Source organism: Phyllostomus hastatus, unplaced genomic scaffold (assembly GCF_019186645.2).
Source record: "Phyllostomus hastatus isolate PE091 unplaced genomic scaffold, TTU_PhHast_1.1 phas_scaffold_114, whole genome shotgun sequence".
NCBI lineage: Eukaryota > Metazoa > Chordata > Mammalia > Chiroptera > Phyllostomidae > Phyllostomus > Phyllostomus hastatus.
Window position 1 is genome coordinate 473,552 of NW_025334006.1, and position 22,919 is coordinate 496,470.

General features: G+C 48.7%; 1 protein-coding gene across 1 annotated transcript; it reads right to left on the minus strand.

Moving 5' to 3' along the window:
* Positions 1 to 757: 757 nt before the first annotated feature.
* On the minus strand, positions 758 to 21,761 carry WEE2 (WEE2 oocyte meiosis inhibiting kinase). Its single transcript, XM_045855744.1, has 11 exons — positions 21,420 to 21,761; positions 16,382 to 16,578; positions 14,816 to 14,867; positions 12,724 to 12,896; positions 11,145 to 11,266; positions 5,930 to 6,076; positions 5,182 to 5,289; positions 4,974 to 5,059; positions 4,197 to 4,367; positions 2,393 to 2,535; positions 758 to 893 (listed from the first exon to the last, which is right to left on the minus strand). The coding sequence occupies exons 1-11, from the start codon at positions 21,759 to 21,761 to the stop codon at positions 758 to 760; spliced, it is 1,677 nt and encodes a 558-aa protein (XP_045711700.1).
* Positions 21,762 to 22,919: the final 1,158 nt, after the last annotated feature.

Here is a 22,919-nt window from a genome sequence, read left to right on the forward strand (position 1 = left end):
ATTTTGATAAAATCAAGGAGAAATCAGTGACCTGCAGAAAATCAAAACCAGTCATAGCACTTACAAGAGTGTCAGGGCAAACAGACCGAGGAGGAACAATCACATCCAACTTCTTTCATCCCCACGACCCAGTCCTTCTGTCCCATCAGTCTTATTTCTACTCGCCTCAAAAAACGATGAAGTCATTTATACTTAATAAATACGGTATCCGAGAACGAGATCATCTCCGCTCAGAGAGCACAGTAGGAAAACTCAAGTGGCTGAGAATTCTTTCACGAATACCATCATATAGCGTGGGAGACATTTGGTGAAATCGAGGTGCACTTTCTTGTATGCTGATGCCTCAACTCAAAACAAGGTTGTGTTTCTTTCTATGTGCAGGGAGAGCCACTGGGATCCCTCCTGGGTCATTCGCTAGAGCAGCCTCTTAGTCCACAGGCTGCAGCGAGGACTGATTCCTTCTCTCCCATCAGGTCAGAAGCCCACGCTTTCCCGTTGTGCCCAATGGATGTGAGAAATGAACTCTGGGTGGGCGGCGTTAGGAATAGAACAACAGAGGAGATGATTGTGCCTGAGACCATTGCTGTAGGACACCTCAGTCACTTTAGGATCTTGGCTATAAGTACTAGATCAGGAATACATTTGGCATCTCCGGGCATTGAAGTTGGTTAATCCCTCCATTTACAAGAGCGACTTTGGCACAGTCAGTGTTCACTGTGGGTCGGTGTGAGATGAGGCCCTAGGAGGAAGAACTCCCTTAGGTGAAGCTCAAAGACTTCGCACTCTTTCCTCCCACCAGGCGTTTGGGGCGTGATGCTGTGGGGGCCCCCAAGGCCTCAAGGTCACTGTGGCCTTCCTGGGGGGACAGGGCCTGCTGCACTTCTCTCAGTTTCCTGGCAATGAAAGAGGAAAAGCATGTTACTCCGTCCTAAATTAGAGATATTTATGATCAACGCTAACATACAGACAGCGATTTCTTTTTACTTCGGTATTTACAGAAACAAGCCTAAGCTGTACACGGAACAGCAAGTCCGCTCCCGTGGTCGTCTTAGAAGATGGCCGGCACACGTGTGCCGCCACACGCACCCCGTTAGTTTCCCAAATCCTGCTGATGGGGGCATACATTGTCTTTAAAATTTAAAAAAAATTGAGGGAGTGGGAGCAGCTCTACAGGCTACATATGAAGGCACAGCACAACAGCCCCTGGGCCACGTCTGGCCAGCCACCTGCTTTTGCTAATAAAGTTTTATTGGAAAACGTAGCCACCCTCATTCACTTACATGTTGCCTCTCACATTACTGCAGCAGAGTTGAGTCATGGCAGCCAAGATCAAATGGCCCACAGTGTAAAATATTTACCACCTAGCTCTTTATGGCACAGTTTGCCAACCCCGGTCTAGACAAGTGCAAGAAGGCAGCTGCCCCTGCTCTATGATGGGTGCCCATTACTGGTCATTGCTGATGACAGTCATCTGTGCCTGTATAGGTGGCTTCACAGGATGCACACAGCACGCCTGAAGGAAAACTTACATTCCTGTGATTATGTGTATGTGTGTGTCTTATTAGGTAGGAAGATGGAATCCAAAACAAGAGCAAAAAGATATTAAGCTGCTTATTAGGAACGATTACCTGACTAAAAGCTTAGAGTCTCCACAAGTCATTGCCAAGAAATCATTTTGGGGCCTCTGCAGGGTAATTACTCTAAGATGGATTGCGTATCCAAAAGAAGCTGGACTTCTGAGCATATTTTACACACGCACCATGTTTTCATCTTCTTTTATGTTAGTGCACAGTGTATATAACAATCACTTTTAAATGCCTTCAGAACTCTGCTCACACGTCACTGCCTGACCTTTATACCAGCCCCACCCCATCTCATTAATTCCCATTTGTTTAATGAGGGGACAGATTAATGAACTAATGCACCCATGAATACAAGCTAATATGAAGAAGTAATCAGGCTGCTTCTTTTGGTTTGAAAAAGTATCTCTTCCTCTGAACACGGACCAACAGGGAGTAGCTGCCTGCCCCTGAAATTTAGTGGAATCCTGAAACAGGTCTCTTCTCACCTTAACTAGGGTTCCCTTGCACTGGGAGACCATTCGTCAGTTTCTAGAACACGTGTTGTCACTGAGAACCCTACTACGTTTTCTTCCCCAGTTGTATTCCCTTATATTCTTCACTTGGCTTCCTTCGAGTTAACTGAATGCTCTCAGTCACAGCGCCTCCAGCCTGTGCTGCAAAGGGCCTCAGGCTGCTACTCACTTTCTGGGCGGAAACCTGTGTATTACAATGCCGGGTTCCACTCGCATCCATAGAGAAGATACGCCAGTCATATCAGTATGAGCAGTACACAAATAGGTTCTTTCTCAACTCCGATACCCAACAGCTACCTTTCCAGTGTGGCTGTCTTCATCTTCTCCAAGTTCAGCTGCAGCTGGAGCTCTTCTGCTTTCCCCAGCGAGGAACGGAGAACTGGGCTTCTCACCAGGGCTGCTGCAGAGGGTCTCTCCCTCGGGGCCGGGTGGATCATACTCTGATGACCAAAGGAAACAGAAGCTTCAGTGTTGAGGAGATCTCCCCACCCAGGCCAACTCCAAGCCAGCTTCTGCTGGTGGGTTGGCTGAAACTGCTTCTCCTTTGTGCGGAGGGAGGAAGTAGATGACAACTTCGCTCCACCTGGGACAGGCCATCATCCGCATCTGGTAGCATCAGTCGCCCATACCTCTGACTTACCTTTCAGTATCATAGTTTAGAGCTGGTTGGATGACTAACTAGTCTGCTGCCTTAATTTTAAACAGGAAAAAATGGGTCCTGAAATAAAAAGTGGCTTGTCTAAGTCTTCGACAGGACCAAGACTGAAATCCAGGTTACCCAGCTCCTAGTTCAGCTTGCTTTCTACCACAGCATGCTCCTTTCTCACTTAAAATTACTTAAAGATACTGCACCGTGACAATATATTCCTACAGCCCTTGTCTTCAGGTGGGGGTGGGTGTCTGTAACCTAAAACAACTTGAAGACAGTAGAAAACACCTAATTACATGCAGCAGTTAGCAGTGTTATATAATGGGCCTTCCATCTAGGGACCGGCGTTCAGAGCCAGTTCCGCCATTAAGTTGGTCGTCTGGAGCAAGTCACTTGCCTATGCTGAAACTCTGTTTCCTTTCCCTGGTATTTGGGACAGCAGTATTCACCTTCTGGACTGTCCTGAGAATTAAGTGAATTAACATATATGTAGCACCTAGAACAGGGCCAGAACTGAGGCACCCGATAATTTCCTGCTACATGGGAGGGTAACTTACACATAAAACTAGGTGGTTACCCTGGGAACACAGACCACTGCAAGGAAGGGTTTGCCTCCTCCTTTCAGGAAAGCGGACGTGAGGCAGGACAAATCTGTAATTAAATTTGAAGTTTTCAGGCAAACTGCGAAATTCAGATTTAATCTCCAAGAAGGTAGATTATTTCTAAGGCTGTTTGGGGGATCCTAGTGGATCTTGTTCCTTAAGCCCTAGAGTAAGCCTTACATACTTTTTTTCTTAGTATAATTCTCAGCTTCTCGACAGTGCAGATTTTTTTGTGCCTCCTTCAGTGTGAGACCGCCCTTCCCTTGTCCCTACACACACTGAGATGTCACTGAGTACAAGTGACACACAGATTCCTGGGTTGCCATTACGTTTCTTTCAGCAGCTCAAATGGTTGGTGCTATTGTCACTTATTAATAAATTAACTTATACTTTCTTCTATACACTCAAAACCCAGTGTTTGTTTTGTTTGTTTGTTTGTTTAGTAATCACATCACTGCTACTATTGATAATAGTTAAGATCCCAAAATAGAAGCAAAAAGACCAGGTTTCATTTTGGAGTCCGTTGATTATCGAAGGTGGATTACAAGTCAGGAAACCATTGTGAGCCTTGACTTTCTCAACTGCCCACCTCACAGGGTCGTTCAGAAAGGCAAATGGAAAGAATGTAACCAGATTTTTAAACCATCGCATAAAAGGTCTCTCTGATAGTCCCTAAATGTCCCCAAGAAGCCTTCAGTCCGCTGTTTGTCTGCTGGCTTCCCGCTCGTGAGCCCTCTTCCTTCTGTCAGTGACACTACCAACATCTCCACTTCCCTCCCCCACCCACTTGCCATTACATTTTTTTTAAATGCATATATATTTCATCTCCTCGTTTCACGAGAGAGCGCACCTTGAGCAGACTGTAGAATTCTCCCGAGAGCTCCTGAGGAATGTGCGGAAGGTGACCCTGGCGGATGTGATGCCACGAGGCGCCGTTGCTGGGTAAGGGCTCTGCGCCCGCAGCCACCGCCATCGTCAGTCCCAAGGCGAATATGTCTCCTTTGGGGAGATGCTGATAATCCTGCCAAACAGAAGACAGGCAGGCCAGTTGGCTTGCCAAGTGACGTGAGTCTAGACGAAGATACACCGGGTGAGAAAGGTTCATCAGAGTGAGTGTAGGCTTAAACAGACTCATTGGGCAGGGCCACGTCCACGGTGGTGACAGGTTTACTTCTAGGAAGACAGCAGAGGGCAGAGCACAGTCCACCCGACTGACACCGCGGTGCCAGGCCTGACCCCACAGACATCCTAGGAGGTGGGCAGTGACTAAAGGCCTTCTCAGTGACCAGAGCCGGCACACTGTCCAAGCGTAGGTAGCATGATAATGGTGGGTTGGACCAGTAAAGTCTTCCATCTGCTGGGCAATCCATGAGCTTGGGAATTCTAGGAAATACTAGAAACGGTCAAGAACCTTTACAAAGAACAGTACAAATACTGATTAATCCATGAATGAGCCAGCTTTCCTCATGCTTTCTGGGGAAAATTTCTCTCCTATCTTTGGTCTCCATTCTGAATAGGAAAAGGAATAACATAAGTTTACATTATAAATATGTACTTTTCCTTTTTTCGTTTGAGAGCCAGAAGGTTCAGTGGGTTACAAAACAGCCTCCATTCCCCTAATGCATACCTCTTGCAAAATCTCCTTAGCCAGGAAGTGGATATCTCCCTCTTCCACTTTGGGTTTGCTTATTGATGTTGCAAGACCTAAGTCTCCTGAAAAAGAAAGGAACAGAGCTCCTTAAAAGCGTGGCTTGCTTAAAACAGAAACGGATGGAGTCATCAGTATAAATTTTATAGGAAAACAGAATGCAGGCCAGGATACAAGGCAGACTCACCAATTTTGTACATCACATTAGCAGAGAGAAACCAGTCGGCGTCATTTTCAGTCTCTTCTTGGACCGCCAGCGAGTCACTTTGCATCTGATGACAAATGAAGATGTTACCTGCAAAAATACAGGGTTGACGTAAATAATGATTCCTAAGATTTTTCACCCCAAAGGCTTTTTGGATTTGCCATCCCAGCCACTCCCCTCTCTTCCTCTTCCGTGTGACTTACAACAGGAGGAGGTTTCTCTTTTTCCCTGGGATCTCTCACACTGCCTCTGAGCAGTTTGCTCAATGATGGACAGCGTAACACCTCATTAAGTGATAGTGACGTCATACATAACCCCATCCTCCAAAGAGGCTGGTGGCCTCAAAACAAAGAAATAAGGAGGGAAACCCACAATACAGTAACAACGTCTCCTTGAGTTTCACACCGACGAGGCCCAAACCATGCATTTCTGCTCCCTTCAGTCCGTGTGAAGGGCACAGCAACAGTAAACACGGGACGGACCCAACACGTGGTCACTCGTACTTCAGCTTCACTATCTGGGAAAGAGTCTTTTCTTCCTCTGTCCCCTGGGCCCAGGGAGAAAACGGTGAAAGCCATTTAACTGAACTTGTTTAGGGCAAACTCATGACAGGAAAGGATTCTGCCAGCAAACAGCATCTCTGACACTGGATAGACACACAGGCACAGAGTCTGTCTAGAGCTCGGAGAGAACTGAGCGGGGCCGGAGGGGCCGGGGGAGCCGTACTGACTCGGTTTGATGTCCATGTGCACCATGCCAGAGCTGTGGATGTACTTGAGCCCCAGGGAAATCTGGAGGAGGATGTCTTTGAGCTCCGGCTCTTCAAAATGACTGCCGGACGTGGTGTTTTCAGCTATGGCAGCGTGCAAGCTCCCGCCTAGGAAAGAACAACCAAGAGGAACCCCACCACACACAGAATGAGAGAAAAGGTATAAATGTCACAGATGAAAGCTCAGTCAATAATCGTTAAATTTCTTGCAAATTTCCAGCGAATCTGGATGACTCCAGTGTCAACGCAAAACATAATAATATCTCCCCCTGTCTACACCACAGGCATGTTAGAAAGAAGGGTTACAGGGCTTTTAAAGGGGACACGAACAGGTCATATCCCCAGTATCCAATATGTGGCCCTAGTGCCTTGGGTATGCCTCAACTAACATTTTCAAAGTTTCACCTAATGATTAACCAGAAGGCCAATCGGCCTAAGTCACACAGTTACCATGGGTGTGATGATTAATTTCATGCCAGCGTCACTCTAGTCATTATAGCCCGTGAGTAATTTTAATGTCATTGATTCTAAGTTTAATTCCATTAAAAATATGTCATGAAACAAGAACATTTCAGGACTGCTGCCCCGAGGAAAGTGTGAAATGTCGATGCACGCCTAAACCCTGAGTCACTGTATCTGTTCCCCCACTAGAGGCTCCTGCTTTGTCACTGTCATCGTTGGACACGAGGCCTGGGCTCACCTGATTACCTGAGCCTGATGCCCTGCACTGAGGCAGGAGAACGTGTCTGACCCCCCATTTCATTAATTAGCATTTATCGGTAGCCCCTTCCGTCAAAATCACAAAGTCCTGTGTCTTCCTGGCAGTTATAAAGCCCAGTTCTACCTTTCAAGTGCCCATCAGAATAGGATCTCAGATGGCAATGGTATTTTTAAGGAAATCCATATTTAAGAGTATTCCATGAAAGAACTGAATTTGAAGCGTGATCTGTCATGTTAAAATAATTAAGTTCAGAAAGGAAAAGAATTCAGCGCCTTTCAGAAACACAAAGAGGGGCTAAAGGTGGTTTTTTCCACCCTGGGATCCTCCTCAGAAAAATAAAGTGTGCTCTACAGGTGACATTGACTAGGAAGGAAGACCAAGTGAAGGAGGAATGTGTTGGAGCTTGTGGAAAACGAGGTCCCCCGAGACTGAGTTTGCAGGTGAGGCTCTGAGGCAGGACACGGAGGGGAGGGCTGCGTCCAGGCCCCTGTCCACTTGGACTCTCGTTTCTCTCCCAGCCAGGGAGCCCTTCAGCGCAGGGCCTCCCCTAGGTCTGGCACCTAATAAATATCTTCTGATCTGAGTGTCTATCCTGGCGACCGAACGAAGAGAGAGACTGCGTCAAGGGTCCCGTAATAGGTATGGGAAGAGAGAAGCATGCTGGGAGTGCTCGGAAACCCTTGAACGTGTTCCTGTAGGTTAGACGCAGAAATATTTCTAATCCCCTGAAGAACTGCGGGTACTCAGTAAGGGCGACTAGACCAAGGCTGGCAGCACTTGCAATTACTCAGAAGCTCTGTAGGTAATATTAAAGTTAGCCAAGGAATCATTGACAATAGGAGAACTTACTGAAAAGTACCCGTGTATGCTGTATGCAAAGGTATTTGAATATCCCTTTTTTGTTACAGCTAATGCTGCTTGTCCACTTCTTGGAGACAAGCATAATTAACCGTTCTTGACTAAATAGCACACAGTAACAAGGAAGTATGTGTCTGTGGACGTAGCCGTACTGAGTGGACAGTAAACATCACCCCTGCTAACCTCACCGAGCCACACTGGAGCCTCAGCTGCGGAACCCCAGGCAGCCCCTGCGGTGGCTGTCGCCAGCTCTGGGCCCTGGAACGGACCGAGCAGCTCTGGGCAGCACTTCTCATACCCCCTTCAGGGCATGAGCTGCTGAATTCCTTCCTTTAGATAACATAAAGGTACTTGCCCTCTTGGCAGGGGAAAAAAACACAAAAACCTTAAGAGAAATACATCTACAGTTTTCCTGTCTGCTCATGCAGCTGATACAAAACCAAATACATAGTAATAAACAGCAAATGCAGACCGACAATTCAGCAGGATATTTTGTTCATACACTTGCACCCTCACAATCGTGGTTTGATGTTGCTACCTTCAACACGAGTTTATTTTGCTGCTGGTAAAGGGTTCCTGGTTCAGTGGAAAGTGTAACCCGCATTCACGGTATTTCACAGGGGACACCGACTTCCAGATGTCACATCACTCGGACAAACGGACAAACGTGAGAACCACCGTTCTCGATAAGCGCGCTCTGCCGAACCTCAGTGACAGAAGACGTCACTAGAAAATACAGCCTGCGGGGAGAGACTCATGGTCCAGTCCTGAATCAGGTGGGATCCCGGTGGTTGCAGAATCAGTCTGCTCCTGCAAACCTTCGGACGGCTGAGGCTGACCCTGCGGTGACTTGTAGGGAGGGGATCTCCGTGAGGGTTGGGGGAGGAGGAGGGAACACCGGTTCCCTGAATTGGTTCAGGGCCCCGAGGAGACAATCAGGGATTTCAGATGACTGCTAGTCTCTCGTAGTCACAATCGAAGTTGTGTTGAGTTATCTCAACCATCTTATTTACCATCTGAATTAAAACCATAACTGTGTATGTCCCAGCCTGATGCTACGACAGGCTGGGACAGGGGCACAGGGGGAAGGTGGGTATGAGGAGGGAAAGTTGAAGGGAGGGGGCTCAGGGGGAGTGAAGGGAGGAGAAGGGACAAGGCACTGGCTACTCTGCTACCTTACAGATTCTTTGGACTCGTCTTTTATTTAGAGCCACAGGGCAAAGTCTCAGCATGGAGTATCCATAGCTACAGACAAGACAAGGTAGAAGGGCATGCTTTATTTTCCCCGGTCAGTTCACATGCGAAAGGTTCAGAATATGTGAATTGCGTTAGGAGAAATCAAGAGTTACATTTTACTTGGCGAGTGCTCAGTGGAGTTAGTGAACCAGCATCACAAAAAGACAGTGATTGCTCATAATCTGTCACCTCCGGTCCAGACCCACTGCCTGGCTTTCACAGCCCTCTCTGTCTTCCCACAGTGCACCTTGCTTCTATTTCCTGCTATAGGGGCCCTTCCGTCCGTCCCATCGTGTCTCTACTGTCTGTGAGGCCAGACCCATTGCCAGCACCATCATGCCCTTTGCCTGCAGGCTGCCCCCTAACTGGACATCTTCCCGGTCCTTCCACAAACTCTCCTAATCCTCTGCAAGTCTTCCCTCCTGCAGATTTTCTCAGGCCACTCTAATAATAGCTGCTACAGACTTCTTACCATGTATCCTGTATTGTCACTGTGCTAGCATTTGATGTAGGTGGTGGCCAATTGTCAAACTACTCCCCTTAAAAAAACTAGTCTCTCAACTCAGTGAGATTAAGTGACATCCCAGCCAACATACAAGTAGCGTGCAGCAGAGCTGGGCTTCAACCCCAGGTCCGCCCGGCTCAAAAGCCCCGGCCCCTGCCTCCACTCCACAATGCCTCTTGCTGGCAGTCATCTTCTCTGAAAGCTTTTTAGCTGTAGTTGTGCCATCTGGCTTTGCACCTAATTGTCTCTTGCACGGTCACTGTAATGGAGCAAGTGGAATACAGCTCCTTGAAGATAAGGACTTACCTTATCTCACTGTACAGTGTTTCGTACCTACAGCTTAATACAGTGTCCAGCCTGAAGAAGGTATTGGAATGTTGAGAAGAATTAAAAGATGAGTTATAAGAGGAGCAATCACTCTTTCTCTCTTTTTTTTTTTTTTTTTTTTGGCCACTTTGAAATCTTTGCATTGCCCCAAATCTGTTTTGGTTTGCTTTATTGATTTTTGTTGCTTGGTATTATCTTTGTTAGTAGCTAAAAGTCATAGAGATAACATAAAAATAAAACCAATATTCTTACAGAGAGAAGGAGGAAAGGAACAGGGAATCTTGGGTCATGGTGAGGGAAATTAGGAAGAGGAGATGATAAGAAAAGTCTCAACTTTTCAATCCCCTCTGTAAAGATAGGGTCCGTTTTTGTTTTGTTTTGTTTTATCTCAAAGACACTGAGAAAAAGGGGGCTTGGGATGAGCTTATTGAAGGAAAACCCCACAAAGTCACAGACAAAGCTACAAAGGAATCAGGCTGTAAGGAAATAATAAGAGAAATGCGAAATTATGATTTGCACCGTTTTATATGGTTCTAGCATTTCATAATGCTATTTACTTACCCACCTGTGTATGTAACAGTGCATACAGTAATGAAGCATTACCACCGATCTCCGTGCTCACGAGCCAGGCTGGGCACGCGCATGCTCAGGGAAGACAGACCGCGTGCCCGTGCAGGAGCTCTGCGGGAGGGGGCGGGGGGAGGCGCGCTGGGGGAGGGGGATGCCCTTATCCAGTATCCCCGTGCCGGAATACGGACTGCCGCTCCCCAGAGGATGGCAAGCTTCTATTCCGTGCGGTGGCACTTCTATACTTTACCACTGAACTTTCTGATGGAAGGTGTTTCCGAGAACAACACCACACGGCCGCTGCTAAGTCGGCCCCTTCGTCGTGGATCAGAAATACGCTAAACCAGGAGACCGCTCTGTGACTGCAGGAGCCCAGAGAAAGTTCTGCTGGTTACCCTGCGCGTGCCGTCCTGAAGGTTCTAGGAGAACAGATCTGGAGGCCCTGAGTCTCAGACCCAGCCCCTCGCCCCGGGTCCTTACTCTGGGGAAAACCCTAGAGCTCCAAGGAAAGGAGCAGCAGGAAACACTGCAGCTGGTTCCCGAACTCAGCAGCCCACTTGAAAAGTAATCAAAAGTTGGCTGTATAAATTCACCGCCTCCGCCCCCCAAAATGGTGGGGACTATGCCGTATCCTTTAGAACTCCTAGCAAATGGTGAAAGGATGGGTTACCCTTCAAACCACTGGAGTCAGAGTTCTCTGGCATTAAGTAAAGTGGGAAGGGAGTGACAGCTTCTGTGAATCAGCTGCTCATCAGCTTCAAGAGTGACGTGGGGAATAGCGTAAACCTGAAGTCCCCGTCCGGCCCGACCCATGTCCTCCAGCTCCCCGCTTCCAAGCAAAGCGGCCGTGCACACATGTGGGCGTGACTCTGCCAAACAAGCTACAAGGAAGAGGCAGAGGTTTTCTTCTGAAGACTTACAAGTCCGTCTCCCTCCCCATCGTCGTCAGTGCGCATGCTTACCGTTGCAGTATTCGTTCTGAATGACCATGTGGTCATCCTCGACCCACGCGGAGTAGTAGCGGACCACGTGGGGATGATGGCCGAGCACCGAGTGAGCATAAACTTCATGCAAGGCCGAGTTCCTGAGACAGGGGAGCATGGAGAAAAATATGAACCAAGGCAACAGACATGCACGTGTTTTTCAAAGACAAGACACGGAGCATTATTAACCATGTCAGAACATTTGTTGAGTGCTTACTGCTTGCTTACTATTTCATCTCTAATGTCCATAACTACCAGTAAGATATGGTGGCAAGGGTAAAGGCTTTAGATTCTAAAGCCCCTGAGTTGACACAGGGGGGTCTAAATCATTTTCACTGGGAGTCACATCAGCCTTGAGGTTGGCTACAAAGGGCCGAATGTCATTTTAGGACTGTGTAAACGTAACTACTCCTTAATAGTATAGCAAGAGCTCAGCGCCACTGCCAGGTAGAAACAAGGTGCCAGGCCAGATAAAACAAGGTGGTGGACCACAGGCCACATTCGACCCACGGGCCTTGTGTTTGCCACCTGCGCTTTAGAAAATCCAGTGACTGGCCCAAAGTCAAGCCAGTGACAGGAGGCCTCAGACCAGAACCTTGGTCATCTTGGCACAAAAGTCCGTGTTTTTTTATCAAACGTGGCGGAAGTAAAGAGGAGGCCTAGGTGGTGCCACCTCAACAGCAGACAGGCTTTGGGCCTCTACGTCACTGTATCATAATCAGAGTACCCAGATGGGCTTCACGAGAAGGTCCCCATGGCCTTGACTGTGGGTGTTGTCCTGGGCCCTCCAGCTACTCCATGCAGGCCAGACAGTCCAAGCCAACATTAAACTCAGCCAACAGGGGACCAGGCGGACTGTCCTGGAGAGGAGTATTTATTGTGGAACAGGAAATCCAACACAAGAAAAGCAAAATACAGTATTCGGTGAGTTTCCGTGTAAAAATGGAGAATTCCAAAATCTATAATTCCAGATTTGGCTTAAGTATTATAGCCCCACAGTTCATTACAAGCTTTGGCTGGGTCTGAAAATGTTTGTTTTACTTGGGGAAAGGAAGAACAATTACTTCTGGGAATGAGATTTAAATTCTCTGTTAATCTTTTCTTGCGTGTAGTCCTTGAAACTTGGCTATTGAATTCATTATTAATACAAAGCAGAGATAGACCAAGGAGTTAACGATAACTTCCTACTTGGCAATGTTTCTGATGAGCTAAACAGACACTATAAGGTTATTCCATAAATCTATTAATTTTTAAAAAGCAGTAAGACCAAGGAGTAAAAGCCACAGAAACCACACAAGCGCATGTGCACACACACACACCACAAAATGACCCAAAATGACCGTGGTATGTTTTAGGAAGTAACTCATCTCCGATCTGGAAAACTCAGAAAGTTTTCTGAGGTTACAAATGGGAGACGACCTACAGTGGAGGGGTGGGGCGGTCTTTAAAAGCAGCGAACATTTTTCATAATGTCAGTGCTATTACTTAAAATATTTTGACAAGAAAAATGCTTTCCAAATCCAAGTCTGTGTTTCTAGTACATGTCAAAGGTACTCACTCATTGGATAATTGTGCAAAAGATTTCGTGGAGCGTTTTATTGCATAAACACATCCATCCAGCCTCTTAATGCACTTGTAGACTGTACCGAATTCCCCAACCCCGATCTTTTCTACCTCCATGAACTCTTTTTCATAGCGGGAAGTCATGTCGGTCTCTCGTAGGACACATCTCTGAAATATTGTAGTAAAAATAGTTAAAATCATCCTTCCTAAAGAAATTGTGAGCAATAAAATGGAGGCAGATTCCTAAATTTCTCTAGGTTTTAAAAAAAAAAAGGCTTCTGGGGCAATCCACTGGATTCTGTCTATACCACCACTATTCGTGGTAGCAAGAAGCTCCCCAGTTGCTGATGGCCTCCTCTGTACTTTCATTTCCTGTCTGGCCTCACTGTTTGGACCCGCGTGCTCCTGCAAGGGACATGTCTCCTCACAGCCGGAGCTCCTGCCCCTTGGCTGAAATGCTGCCTGGGGCCTGGGTGGAGCATGTTGGAAAAAAAACAAACCAAACAACCCCCCAGCCTGCCTTTGACCCCCTCTGCATGTCTTGCACTCTGGCTGCTAGTGTCTGTTATCTTGAGTAAGCACGCTTATACTTGTGTTCAGCTTGCTTCCTCACAAATCTTAGCTCGGAAAACACTTGTCAACTTGATTATTTCAGGTTACATGCTTAGATATTGTAACCACTTCCCCTGCTGGGCAAGTAGCAACATCACTGATTGCCCGGCTAGTAAATAACCTCAGGCGAAGCAGCTTTCTCATCTGTCAGATGAGGTTGATAGCAACCAGTCCTCAGGGTTCTTTTAAATACTACTCGAGAAGGGGGGGTGTGTGTGTGTGTGTGTGTGTGTGTGTGTGTGTGTGTGTGTGTGTGTGTGTGTGTGTGTGTGTGTGTGTGTGTGTGTGTGTGTGTGTTAGCACATGGTAAATTCTCAGTAAATGGTGGCTCTGATTTTCATGAATTCCTATCAATCTCCATCCAAGCTGATTTATCTCCACAAAGTCAGCATGATCCTAGTATCCCCATTAGCAAGAACTCTTATTCATCTAATTCTGAGTTTTAAAAATCTCGACTCTCCCTGGCTCTTCATTTTCCACATCCAACACCAGTCTCCATCAGCAAGATCTGCCCCCTTGCCCTGAGCCAGTCTCAAGCTCTGGTTCCTCCCTGTCTGGGTTCGCTAGAGCTACCGGCCCTCCCTCCATCTCCTCTGATAGTAAGAATCACTTCTGCAGAAGGGCACTGCAGCGTCGGACACACCTAACTGTTTCCTTCGAGGACCCCTTCCGATCAGAGGCCTCAAGGCCGCCTACCAGTCACCCACCCACTACCTTCCCATCCTCGCCTCCAACACCAAATAAGCCCACTTGCCGTCTGCCCCTCAAACTCAACCCCTCCCCTTCTGTGCATGGACCACTGAACTAGCCACATTTTGACGGCAAACACCTTAATGGCCGTGCGATATCCCACTGACTTTAACCTGTAATTTACTCGGCCATCCTATTATTGGACACTTAGCACTCCTATTTTATTTTATTTAGTTTTTTTTTGCTATATTACAGTTATGGCTGCAGTAAGTGTTTCTGGTGATGGTATTTACAGTGGCATTTTATTAGGTTAGATTATCAGATGAGAGATACTAGATCAAAACTTGTGAGGATTATCAAAATCAATACTGACATACTGATGAGCTAAAATTTTTATATGGAAACCTCTGGCTTCGTGCTATTTTTTTCTGTTCTGTTTTTCTTTGTTGAGCCCTTAGATATCTTGATTTTTCCTTTATTTCTCCACCCCATGGGTATAGAATTTCCCCCCAGATCAAAGACACAAGCAATAACCTTTAATATAAAAATACTCCAAGGTAATGATGCAGCAACGTGCCTATCAGACACTGTCAGGTGAAGTAACAACTAGCTAGTAATGCAGACCCTGATGAGAGTCCAGGTAAATTCAGATGCAAAGCACCTTTGCTACAGAGTGTCAGGAGTGGGGAGGAGTGAAGGAGGGAGGGGGGGGGCAGAGGAGAGAAGGAGGGGAGGAGAATGACTGTCACTACGGCACGGCACTGCGTACAGAGACCGGTGCTCACCTTGGCAGGCAGCCCTTGCTCTGCCTTGCCTTCGCCTGGATCAGCTTCCTCGCTTAAAAAAAAATGAAAAAGAAGTGGTATCAATATACAATTAGCACGTACTGATCTCAATACTATGAGGATAAGACCAAGACATCAAGGGATACTGCAGACAGTTCCCAACGAATTATTTCAAGAGTAAAAGTCTTCCCCAAAAGAGAGGATGTGTAAGCCTGGGTTCCAAGAGTGGGCAGGAGCCAGATGAAGGAAGGGAGCAGGGTTCCAGGCAAACAGAACAACATCTGCTGAGAACTGGGGGCAGGAAGGCACACAGAGCACACGTGAGGCCATCGGTGGTCTTCACCGCCACCCTGCACACTCCCCGCCCAACACCCGCCTCCCCAGGGCCCGGCTCTGTGTGGATGAGGTCCACGGGCAGAGTGTTAGTACAGCAGAAGGAGCTCTAACGCTGGCTAAGACGTTGTCGGTTCCTTTTCAGTGAGCTGAAGCCTCTGACAAACATCCTGTTTGCAAGATTTCAATTCCTACATCAGCCAAGCTGTAGATTTTTCTTCTGGAGAAGTATGGGATGGTAATGGCAAAGGGAAGGCATCCCACTCATGGAAATAAATGGATGCTTGACGTTTGTAACTTAAAATAAAATTACACTCGAAACTATAAAGTAACAACACAATAAATAAGAAAAATACCCTCTCAGAAGTACTAGGTGACATTACCAAATTGTCACCAATTTCCTTGCCAGGAATTCTGATTAACTGTCTAGTCCAACTAGCTTCAGTGACGAGTGAAAACATTCATTCTGACGATTTATAAATAATCCTAAATGGCTAAAACCAATAGAATTCTTGGTAACAAGAGTGGGCGGTTTCCTTGCGCTGAAGTCTGTTTATTTAAGATCCTGGAGGCCGTGCTGAGAAAACCTATCCTGGGCCCAAGGCTGGGTATACGTAGCCATTGATCCCAAAAGAAACAACTCAAGGTAACACATGAAGTACCCCCAAAACTTCAGATTGTTAGCAGTGCATTGTTTTGCTGAGTTCATGGCAACACACATGACTGGCTCGTTGGAGAGGTGGCTCCATTCAGTAAGGAAGCAGCCTTGGGGAGATTTTAGCAAAGAAATGCCCCTGAGGAATATGCACAATAGTGCAGTTGGCTTTTTAGCACTTCTGAAAGCGACACTATCTTCTCCCCTCCAGCCCACCTCCCGTCACCTGCAGAGAAGTTCAAATCCATGCCGCAGAGCTCCCACCGCCAGCCAGACAAGCTAGACTAGAAATGGAACGTACTCTTCGAAGTGTGAACTGCCCCGCCTGCTCCCCTTCTGTTGCCAGAGGCGATCCCGCCCTTGAAGGCAATCCCACAGCCCATTTATCTCCCTAATGGAAGTCAGAGGGCCACGGCGTTCTCCGTGCTGGCCTTTCCTGGAGAGGCCACCTCGCAGCACACCTCAGAGTGGGGAGATGCTGGAACCTCCGTGGCAAAGCCCGTGGAAGCCAACACTCTCCCTGCCTGTCGACCACGGTGGGGTCAGTTCTCCAAAGCCGCGGGCCGCAGCTTACTCACACGTCTCCTCGGAGTTTCCTCTTGCCACCGGACTGAAGGAACTGTTTCCTGTAGGACTCCGGGGTGAAGGGGTTAATATTCACCAGAGCTGATGAGGTCGCTTCGTCTGCGAAGGACGCGGGTGTGAGCCTGAAGTGCTTGGAGGCACGGGCGAACGGCTTCCCCGTCGAGGAAATCACGGGCTGGCTCAGCTGGCCCTGGGGGGAGGATGGCAAAGGGCAAATCCGAACGGGGTTAGTAAAGAAAAGAAAACGGTGGCCTGTCAGCTAGCTAGTTAATATTTGAACCAAAGCCTGTCATTGCTGAAAGGGGCCGTAGAGGTTACCTGCTCCCGTGTAAGCTAGTCGCTTCATAAGTGGTCCTCTGACGAAAATGCAGATTCCCAGGCTCCCCCCTGAGAGTCTGACCGGGGCCCAACACGGGAAGCTGTACTTCTTTGCGTCCCCGGCCAGTGCTGGGGCCGTTCCGACAGGCAGCTTGGAAAACCACCAACGCCATCCAGTCCTACCTCCGACTTTTTAAGGATGCCATTTAAGCTTAGACAAATGGAAATGACTTTAGAAGACCTGGTCCTTACGTTCTTAGAATGTATACTTGAACTTGCCCTCAGGTCTTCATCAAAATGTGGGCTGGGTGCCCACCAAGTAGCTGAGGCCGGGCTGGCCGCTGGGAGGGGGGCCGAGGTGAATTCCGGCTCTTTAGGGAGGGACGGTCCACTAGGCAGCGGTTCATCAGTGTTTCAGAAATAACCACTTGGTAGGGGAAAGATTTCATAGACTAAACACGGGAGAAGAGGTTTCCAATTCCCCTTAGGATGTAGGCGCCAAATAAAGTAGGGTTTAAAAAAAACCCAAAAAACTGAGAAGTAACTCTCAGCCCCTCAGCTTCAACGCCCTACCACCAAATAGAAAAACGTGCGGGACGTGAGGCCACAAGCAGGTGACGGGAGGAGAACACGGGCCTGTAACCTCACCAGAACTAAACCGTGAAGCAGAGGGCAGCGGTCAGAGACACGGAGCTCCGAAGAGACAGCGGGACGCTGATATGACCCGATGCCAGCGGCCGGAGGAGCTGCCCCAGGTCCTCGGGAGCACACGGTGGACACGGAGGCCCTGACCCTGTACCTCAAGGCTCTTTCTAAAAGATTTCTGCTCTTCCCAGAGTCCCTGCCCTTGGCTTTCCGGTGCAGATGCAGAAGGTGGGTCACAACATGAGTCACTGCATGGCAGCATTCACACACATGTAAAGAACTCGGGGTCCAGAAAAATGAGTCTTGCACCTGCACATACGACATGATTGCTGCAAGCAGAAAAGAAGGAAGCTGTAGAGCACACGTTATATTTTTCTTCATTTAAAAAAAACCCTAACTTTTTTTTAATGAAGAAAGCGATGTCACTGCCAGAGTCGAGGGTTTTACACACGTCTTAGAGTTCAAAGGGTGAGCGAGCCTGGGGAGGCTGGCGGAGAGCCGTCAGCAACAGCCTTCCTACATGTTCTTTATAGGGCCGTGTGTCGGTGCTAAAGACGTGCAACTGTGTAGTACTTCTCACATGTCACGTGACTCAGGACATGAATTTAGAATTCCAGTAAACCACCCTGGCTGGCATAGCTCAGTGGATTGAGCACGGGCTGCAAACCAAAGCATCACAGGTTCGATTCCCAGTCAGGGCACATGCCTGGGTTGCAGGCCACGGCCCCCAGCAACTGCACATTGATTGTTTCTCTCTCTCTCTCTCTTTCTCCCTCCCTTCTCTCTCTAAAAATAAATATATAAAATCTTTTTTAAAAAACTTAAAAAAAAAGAATTACAGTAAACCATTCCCTAAGAAAGAGCTTTTCTTTTCTTTTTTAATGCTGAACATCGTGTGGAAAGTAAAACGCTTCCATCCCACACGAAGCAGGGACGTGGCTGCCCCTGGAGGCTGCACAGAATGCTCCGGCTGCCACACCTCAAGGCCCACAAATGAGGCCTGGACACTTTTCAGGCAAAAGGAAGGAAAAGTACTCAGATCTGGGCAGACGATACCAGAATCCCTGGTTTGAAAACGTAATGACTGATAGATTTTGTGATCTCCACTTACAGTATAGGGAAGGGTATCAGATACATTCATATGGATTGTATTACCAGAATGTCAGAATTATGAGTAATCCACTTGAAACCTAAAAGAATGTAGTTTGGAACAAGATTTGTGAAAGGAATCTCAGAGAAGTAAAGCAGGTGGAAAGTTTCCAGAAAGATGACCAGGTTGAGGGTATAAATATGCCCCAGACAGCATAGCTCATTCCATGAGTAACAGCTCTATTATAGAGGGTTAAGAGAAAAAAAGGGGAATTGGGGGAATAGCCCCCTGACTTCTGAATTGGTGGGAGAAGCTGGCAACCTCCCACTAAGGCACAACATCACAGGGTCTTGGGACTGGGGAAAAAAGTTAAAGGCCCAGTTGGTACAATTAGCCCCGATGCTTAAACCCCTTCTGCATTTCCACCAAGTGGACATATAGCCATTAGGGCCTCACTGCCTCCTAAGGAAGCTCTTCTGTCTCTATCTCCGTCCTGCAGGAAGCCCCGATGGTGAGCCGAAGTCACTCCACACGATTTCTGGTCCTGCCCTTGGGCAGGGCTGAACTAAACCAACATTCCCTTCCCGAGTGTCCCGGTCTCGGGCATAACCTCTCCAGTTATCACTGCCCTGGCCTCTCCCCTCTGACCCTGACCCAAACCCTGTTCTTCATAAAGTATGTGCTTTCCCAGTTACACTTCCAAGTTCCCTCCCAAGCTCTGCTCTCTGCCTGTCCCTCAAATCCTGGCACCATCCAAGATCCCTGACTTGAACCACGTCCCTTCTTACTCAGGCCACACGGACTTACCCGCACCCAAGTCCATGTATAGATCTCCGACTTCTATTGTTTTCCTGTGCTCAGGCCCATCTGTCCAAGTGTCTACATGACCTCTCCGCTTTTGCCAAACCTGCACCTCCTCTCCTGCCACCTGCCTTGATGCAAGGAACCATGCACTCAAAGCAGCAAGAGGCCCGACTGCACCCGAGGTCTGTCTTTTTCCCTCAGCCCCTCCGTCAAGTCAGTTACGATTCCTCCGTTTACCGCTGTTGTCGTTCGGGCTCTTCCCCTTCTCAGCAAATCTACCGAGAAATCTCCCGCCCCGCCACCGGATCTCTCCCGCTCCATCCCGTCCTCCACATGAAGGTCGTGAGTTTGCCGAGATGCCTCTGCCCAAAACCCTTGAATGGCCCTCTCAGCATCTTTAGGATAAAGCCTTGACGGAGCTCCTGCCTGCCGACTCTGGCCTCACCGCCTGCCCTCTGACCCTCACGGGCTTGTCACGTGGAGCAACATGCGGTTTTCCCAGGGCCGCACGGCCTCTGCCCTCCATCATTCGGTAGACATTTTCCCTCGGCCTCGAGTTCCCACGCCTTTCTTCTTTGCCAGGCAAACCCCAACCTACTCTTTAAGACTTTCTCAAACATCACTTTCTTTGGCAAGGCTTCTCTGATGTCTTGAGACCTAATGCCTCATCCTTTCTCCTCGCGGGTGCCGCTCCTCTAGCAAACCTGATCTGAACTTGCATGATCGTTTCCGGTGTGTGCTTATCTTTACTTTGTGGGCGCTTTCTGAAGGCAGTAAATGGGTGGGACCGCAGAGGGTCAGCGAGCATGTCAGGGTGTCCAGTTAAGTTTTAAACGAGCGAACGAAATGTACATACCGTGTCTTCTTAACCTGTGTACTTTCGCCCAGCGCCACATTCCCTCCGCCCTCTCTCCACTACTTGCTATGTGTCACAAACACACCAGCTTTCATTAGCCTTCACGCGCCTCCTTCCCCTGTGTATCTTTCCTGAGAAGCAGCCCCCCACAGAACCCTGATGGCTCTTGGAGCCCCTACTACCCAGTGTCTGTAGGCCCCCCTCATCTCTCTCACACACCGTGTCCCATGCTCCTTGCCCACGGTGGGTTCTCAAAACAAACAAAAAAGAAAGAAGGAAATCAGTGGATGACCGGCTGATTGGTATTGGGACCTTTGGAAAACCCACAGACAGACACGTGAGCATATGAAAGTGGTTTGTTTACAGCTCAGACAGGAAGCCCAGTGCTCCCTGTGGACGTGGTGCCCATGCGCACAGAGACCTGCAGGCAGGGACTGCGCTGGCCTCAGCAGCACAGATGTCGTCACGATGATCTGAAGCGCTTCACGCTGAGCCAGCAGGAAGCAGGGCTGATCCCAGCCCTCAGGCTCACACACCAGGGCCCAGCCCATTGGAGGCCGCCCTGCCCGGCCCTGGCTTTCATGACCCATTGGGGGATGATGTAGCAGGAGACCAGTCGCAACAAGAACGAAGGAATATGCTAACTACTTGGAAGCTTCACTTTTCTGCAGTCCTCAGCTTGTGCAGAAGTGTCAGCAGGTCACCTCTTGGCTCACATGCAGTAGAAGAGCCTGAACTCGACAAGGCCCAGGAGGGGAGAAGACTTCCTCCTGGGAAGAGCAGCAGCCAGGAGAGACGCATGTGCTCCGACCGGGAACAGGAACATTCTTACATGAGGAAACATTAGGAAATAATCACATAAAGATAGAGCCAGTTGTCGTCATGGAAAGACTGGGCTCAGACCGAGAGATCAGGTTTCCAGTCCTGTCTCTGCCGCTGGCTGAGCAAAGAGCCAGGTTATCACCAGAGACCTTGACTTTCTCCTGAGCGGCGTGCACGGCCCGGGCGCTGCCTTTCAGCATGCCTGCCGGTGCCAGCGTTCTTTACCTGGGAGCTTTCCCCACCCAACACTCATCTGCAGCCCCCACCGAACAGGCGCTGCCACCAGTGGCTTTGAGAAGACAGACGGCGAGACATTCAGCTCTGTTTTCGGAAAACTTTAAACTCTTCCTCACTTTCACCAAGAAAAACATAACTGGGGATAAGTGAGGCTGAGAGGCAAGTCTATCACAGACACACAAAGGGCCGAGTCCCCTTCCTCCTCCAGCTGAACCGCAGGAACCTGGGTCCGCCCCCCGCCCCTCCACCACGTACTCACTTTGGGAGTGAAGGGGCTCTCACAGTGCAGCAGCTTTCGCCGGTCGCCTGGCTGGGTTGGCGTGGCAGGGCACGTGAGGGGTTCTGACACCAGAGTCCTCAAAACAGGCTCTGGACTCCCTGTGTCTTTTTCCCGAAGTGCGAGCTCTCGTGCTTCGCTGAGGGGTGTGCTGGGAAGTATGAACTTGGCCTTTGAGTCAGGAGCTTCCGACTTCTCTGGGGTGCAGCTCCGGGCCTCCCTGCCCTCTGGGCCTTCCCGCTGTCCTCCGTTCTCACTCTCGTCTTCACAGCCCGAGAAGTTCAGTTTCTGCTTTAGTTCTTTGTTAATGCCGCCGTCGTCCATCTCGGCCAGAGCTCTACGACCGGGCGGGAAGGCCCGGCCGAGGGAAGCCATGAGGAGATGCAGGGTAAGGAGGAGACCCTGGGCCTGCAAGGCCACACGGTCCAGCCCGGCCTTCCCTCTGTCGTCCACCCGCCACACGGAGACACCACTGGGTCTCTCCCTTAAGTACCGCGCGTCTGCAGGCTCTCAGCTTGTCCTTATTTCCATTCTGATTAAAGAAAGTGCCAGCAACGCTTCGAGCAACGAAAGCCAAGTTATGCTGAAACACTTGTGGATCTTCCACACGGTCTCCCTGAACCCACGGGCTACAGAATGCTAGTGAGACAGTGGGCTCCTTTAATGTAGCGTGGATTTAGAGACACCCATTAGCCAATCTGGGAACAAACTCATTACTGAAAAAGAAATCATTTTCACTCGTTTTTACACCTACCATTTAGAAATCTCACCCTCTCCTCTCTTCCTATCCCCACCCACCCAGTAGCTAAGAAAAGTTCATCAGAATTCAGCATCACTGGGATATAGTAATGATCTTTAAACGGCTTCTAACACACCTAGGCTGGAGGTCGTCCCCCAAAGAGAGACACATTTGAGATCTTTGCCAGACACACCTGCCTTAATTCAGGTGCCCCACTCACGCACGCCACCCACCGCCAGGTGTTGGCAGTTAAAGCTTTCGAGGAATCAGACGACTCTTCAGACTGAGGAAAGAAAAGCTCGAAAGATCAGTAACACGAAGAAGCAGACACGTATCACTTGGAAATGGCAATTACTCTGGCCCCTGGTGTCTTATTGGGAAAAATGTGTTTTCTTACTGCTTGGGAGTCCTTAGCACACATTAGTCCATTTCCTTCTCAGAGAGGCGCCCCCCCCTGGGGGGAGGTTTAAACACTCTTTGAAGGAAAAAACCCCACCGCGTCCCCTCATGAGAGAACGCATGTGAGAGGCAGTCCGTGAAAAAAGGAAAATGACACTGCTGATCCCCTCCAGCCCCAGGAGAGACTCAGGAGGTAGCAAGGGTGAGAAACCGCTCATGTGATGAGTGTGGGTCCAGAGAGAGGCCCCCGAGGATGAGTTTGATGTTGACTCAGAGGAATTTAATTCCTCTCCTCTTGACAGCCTTTCCGTTTCTCTCTCCTCCCCCAACCTCCCCCTCCCCCC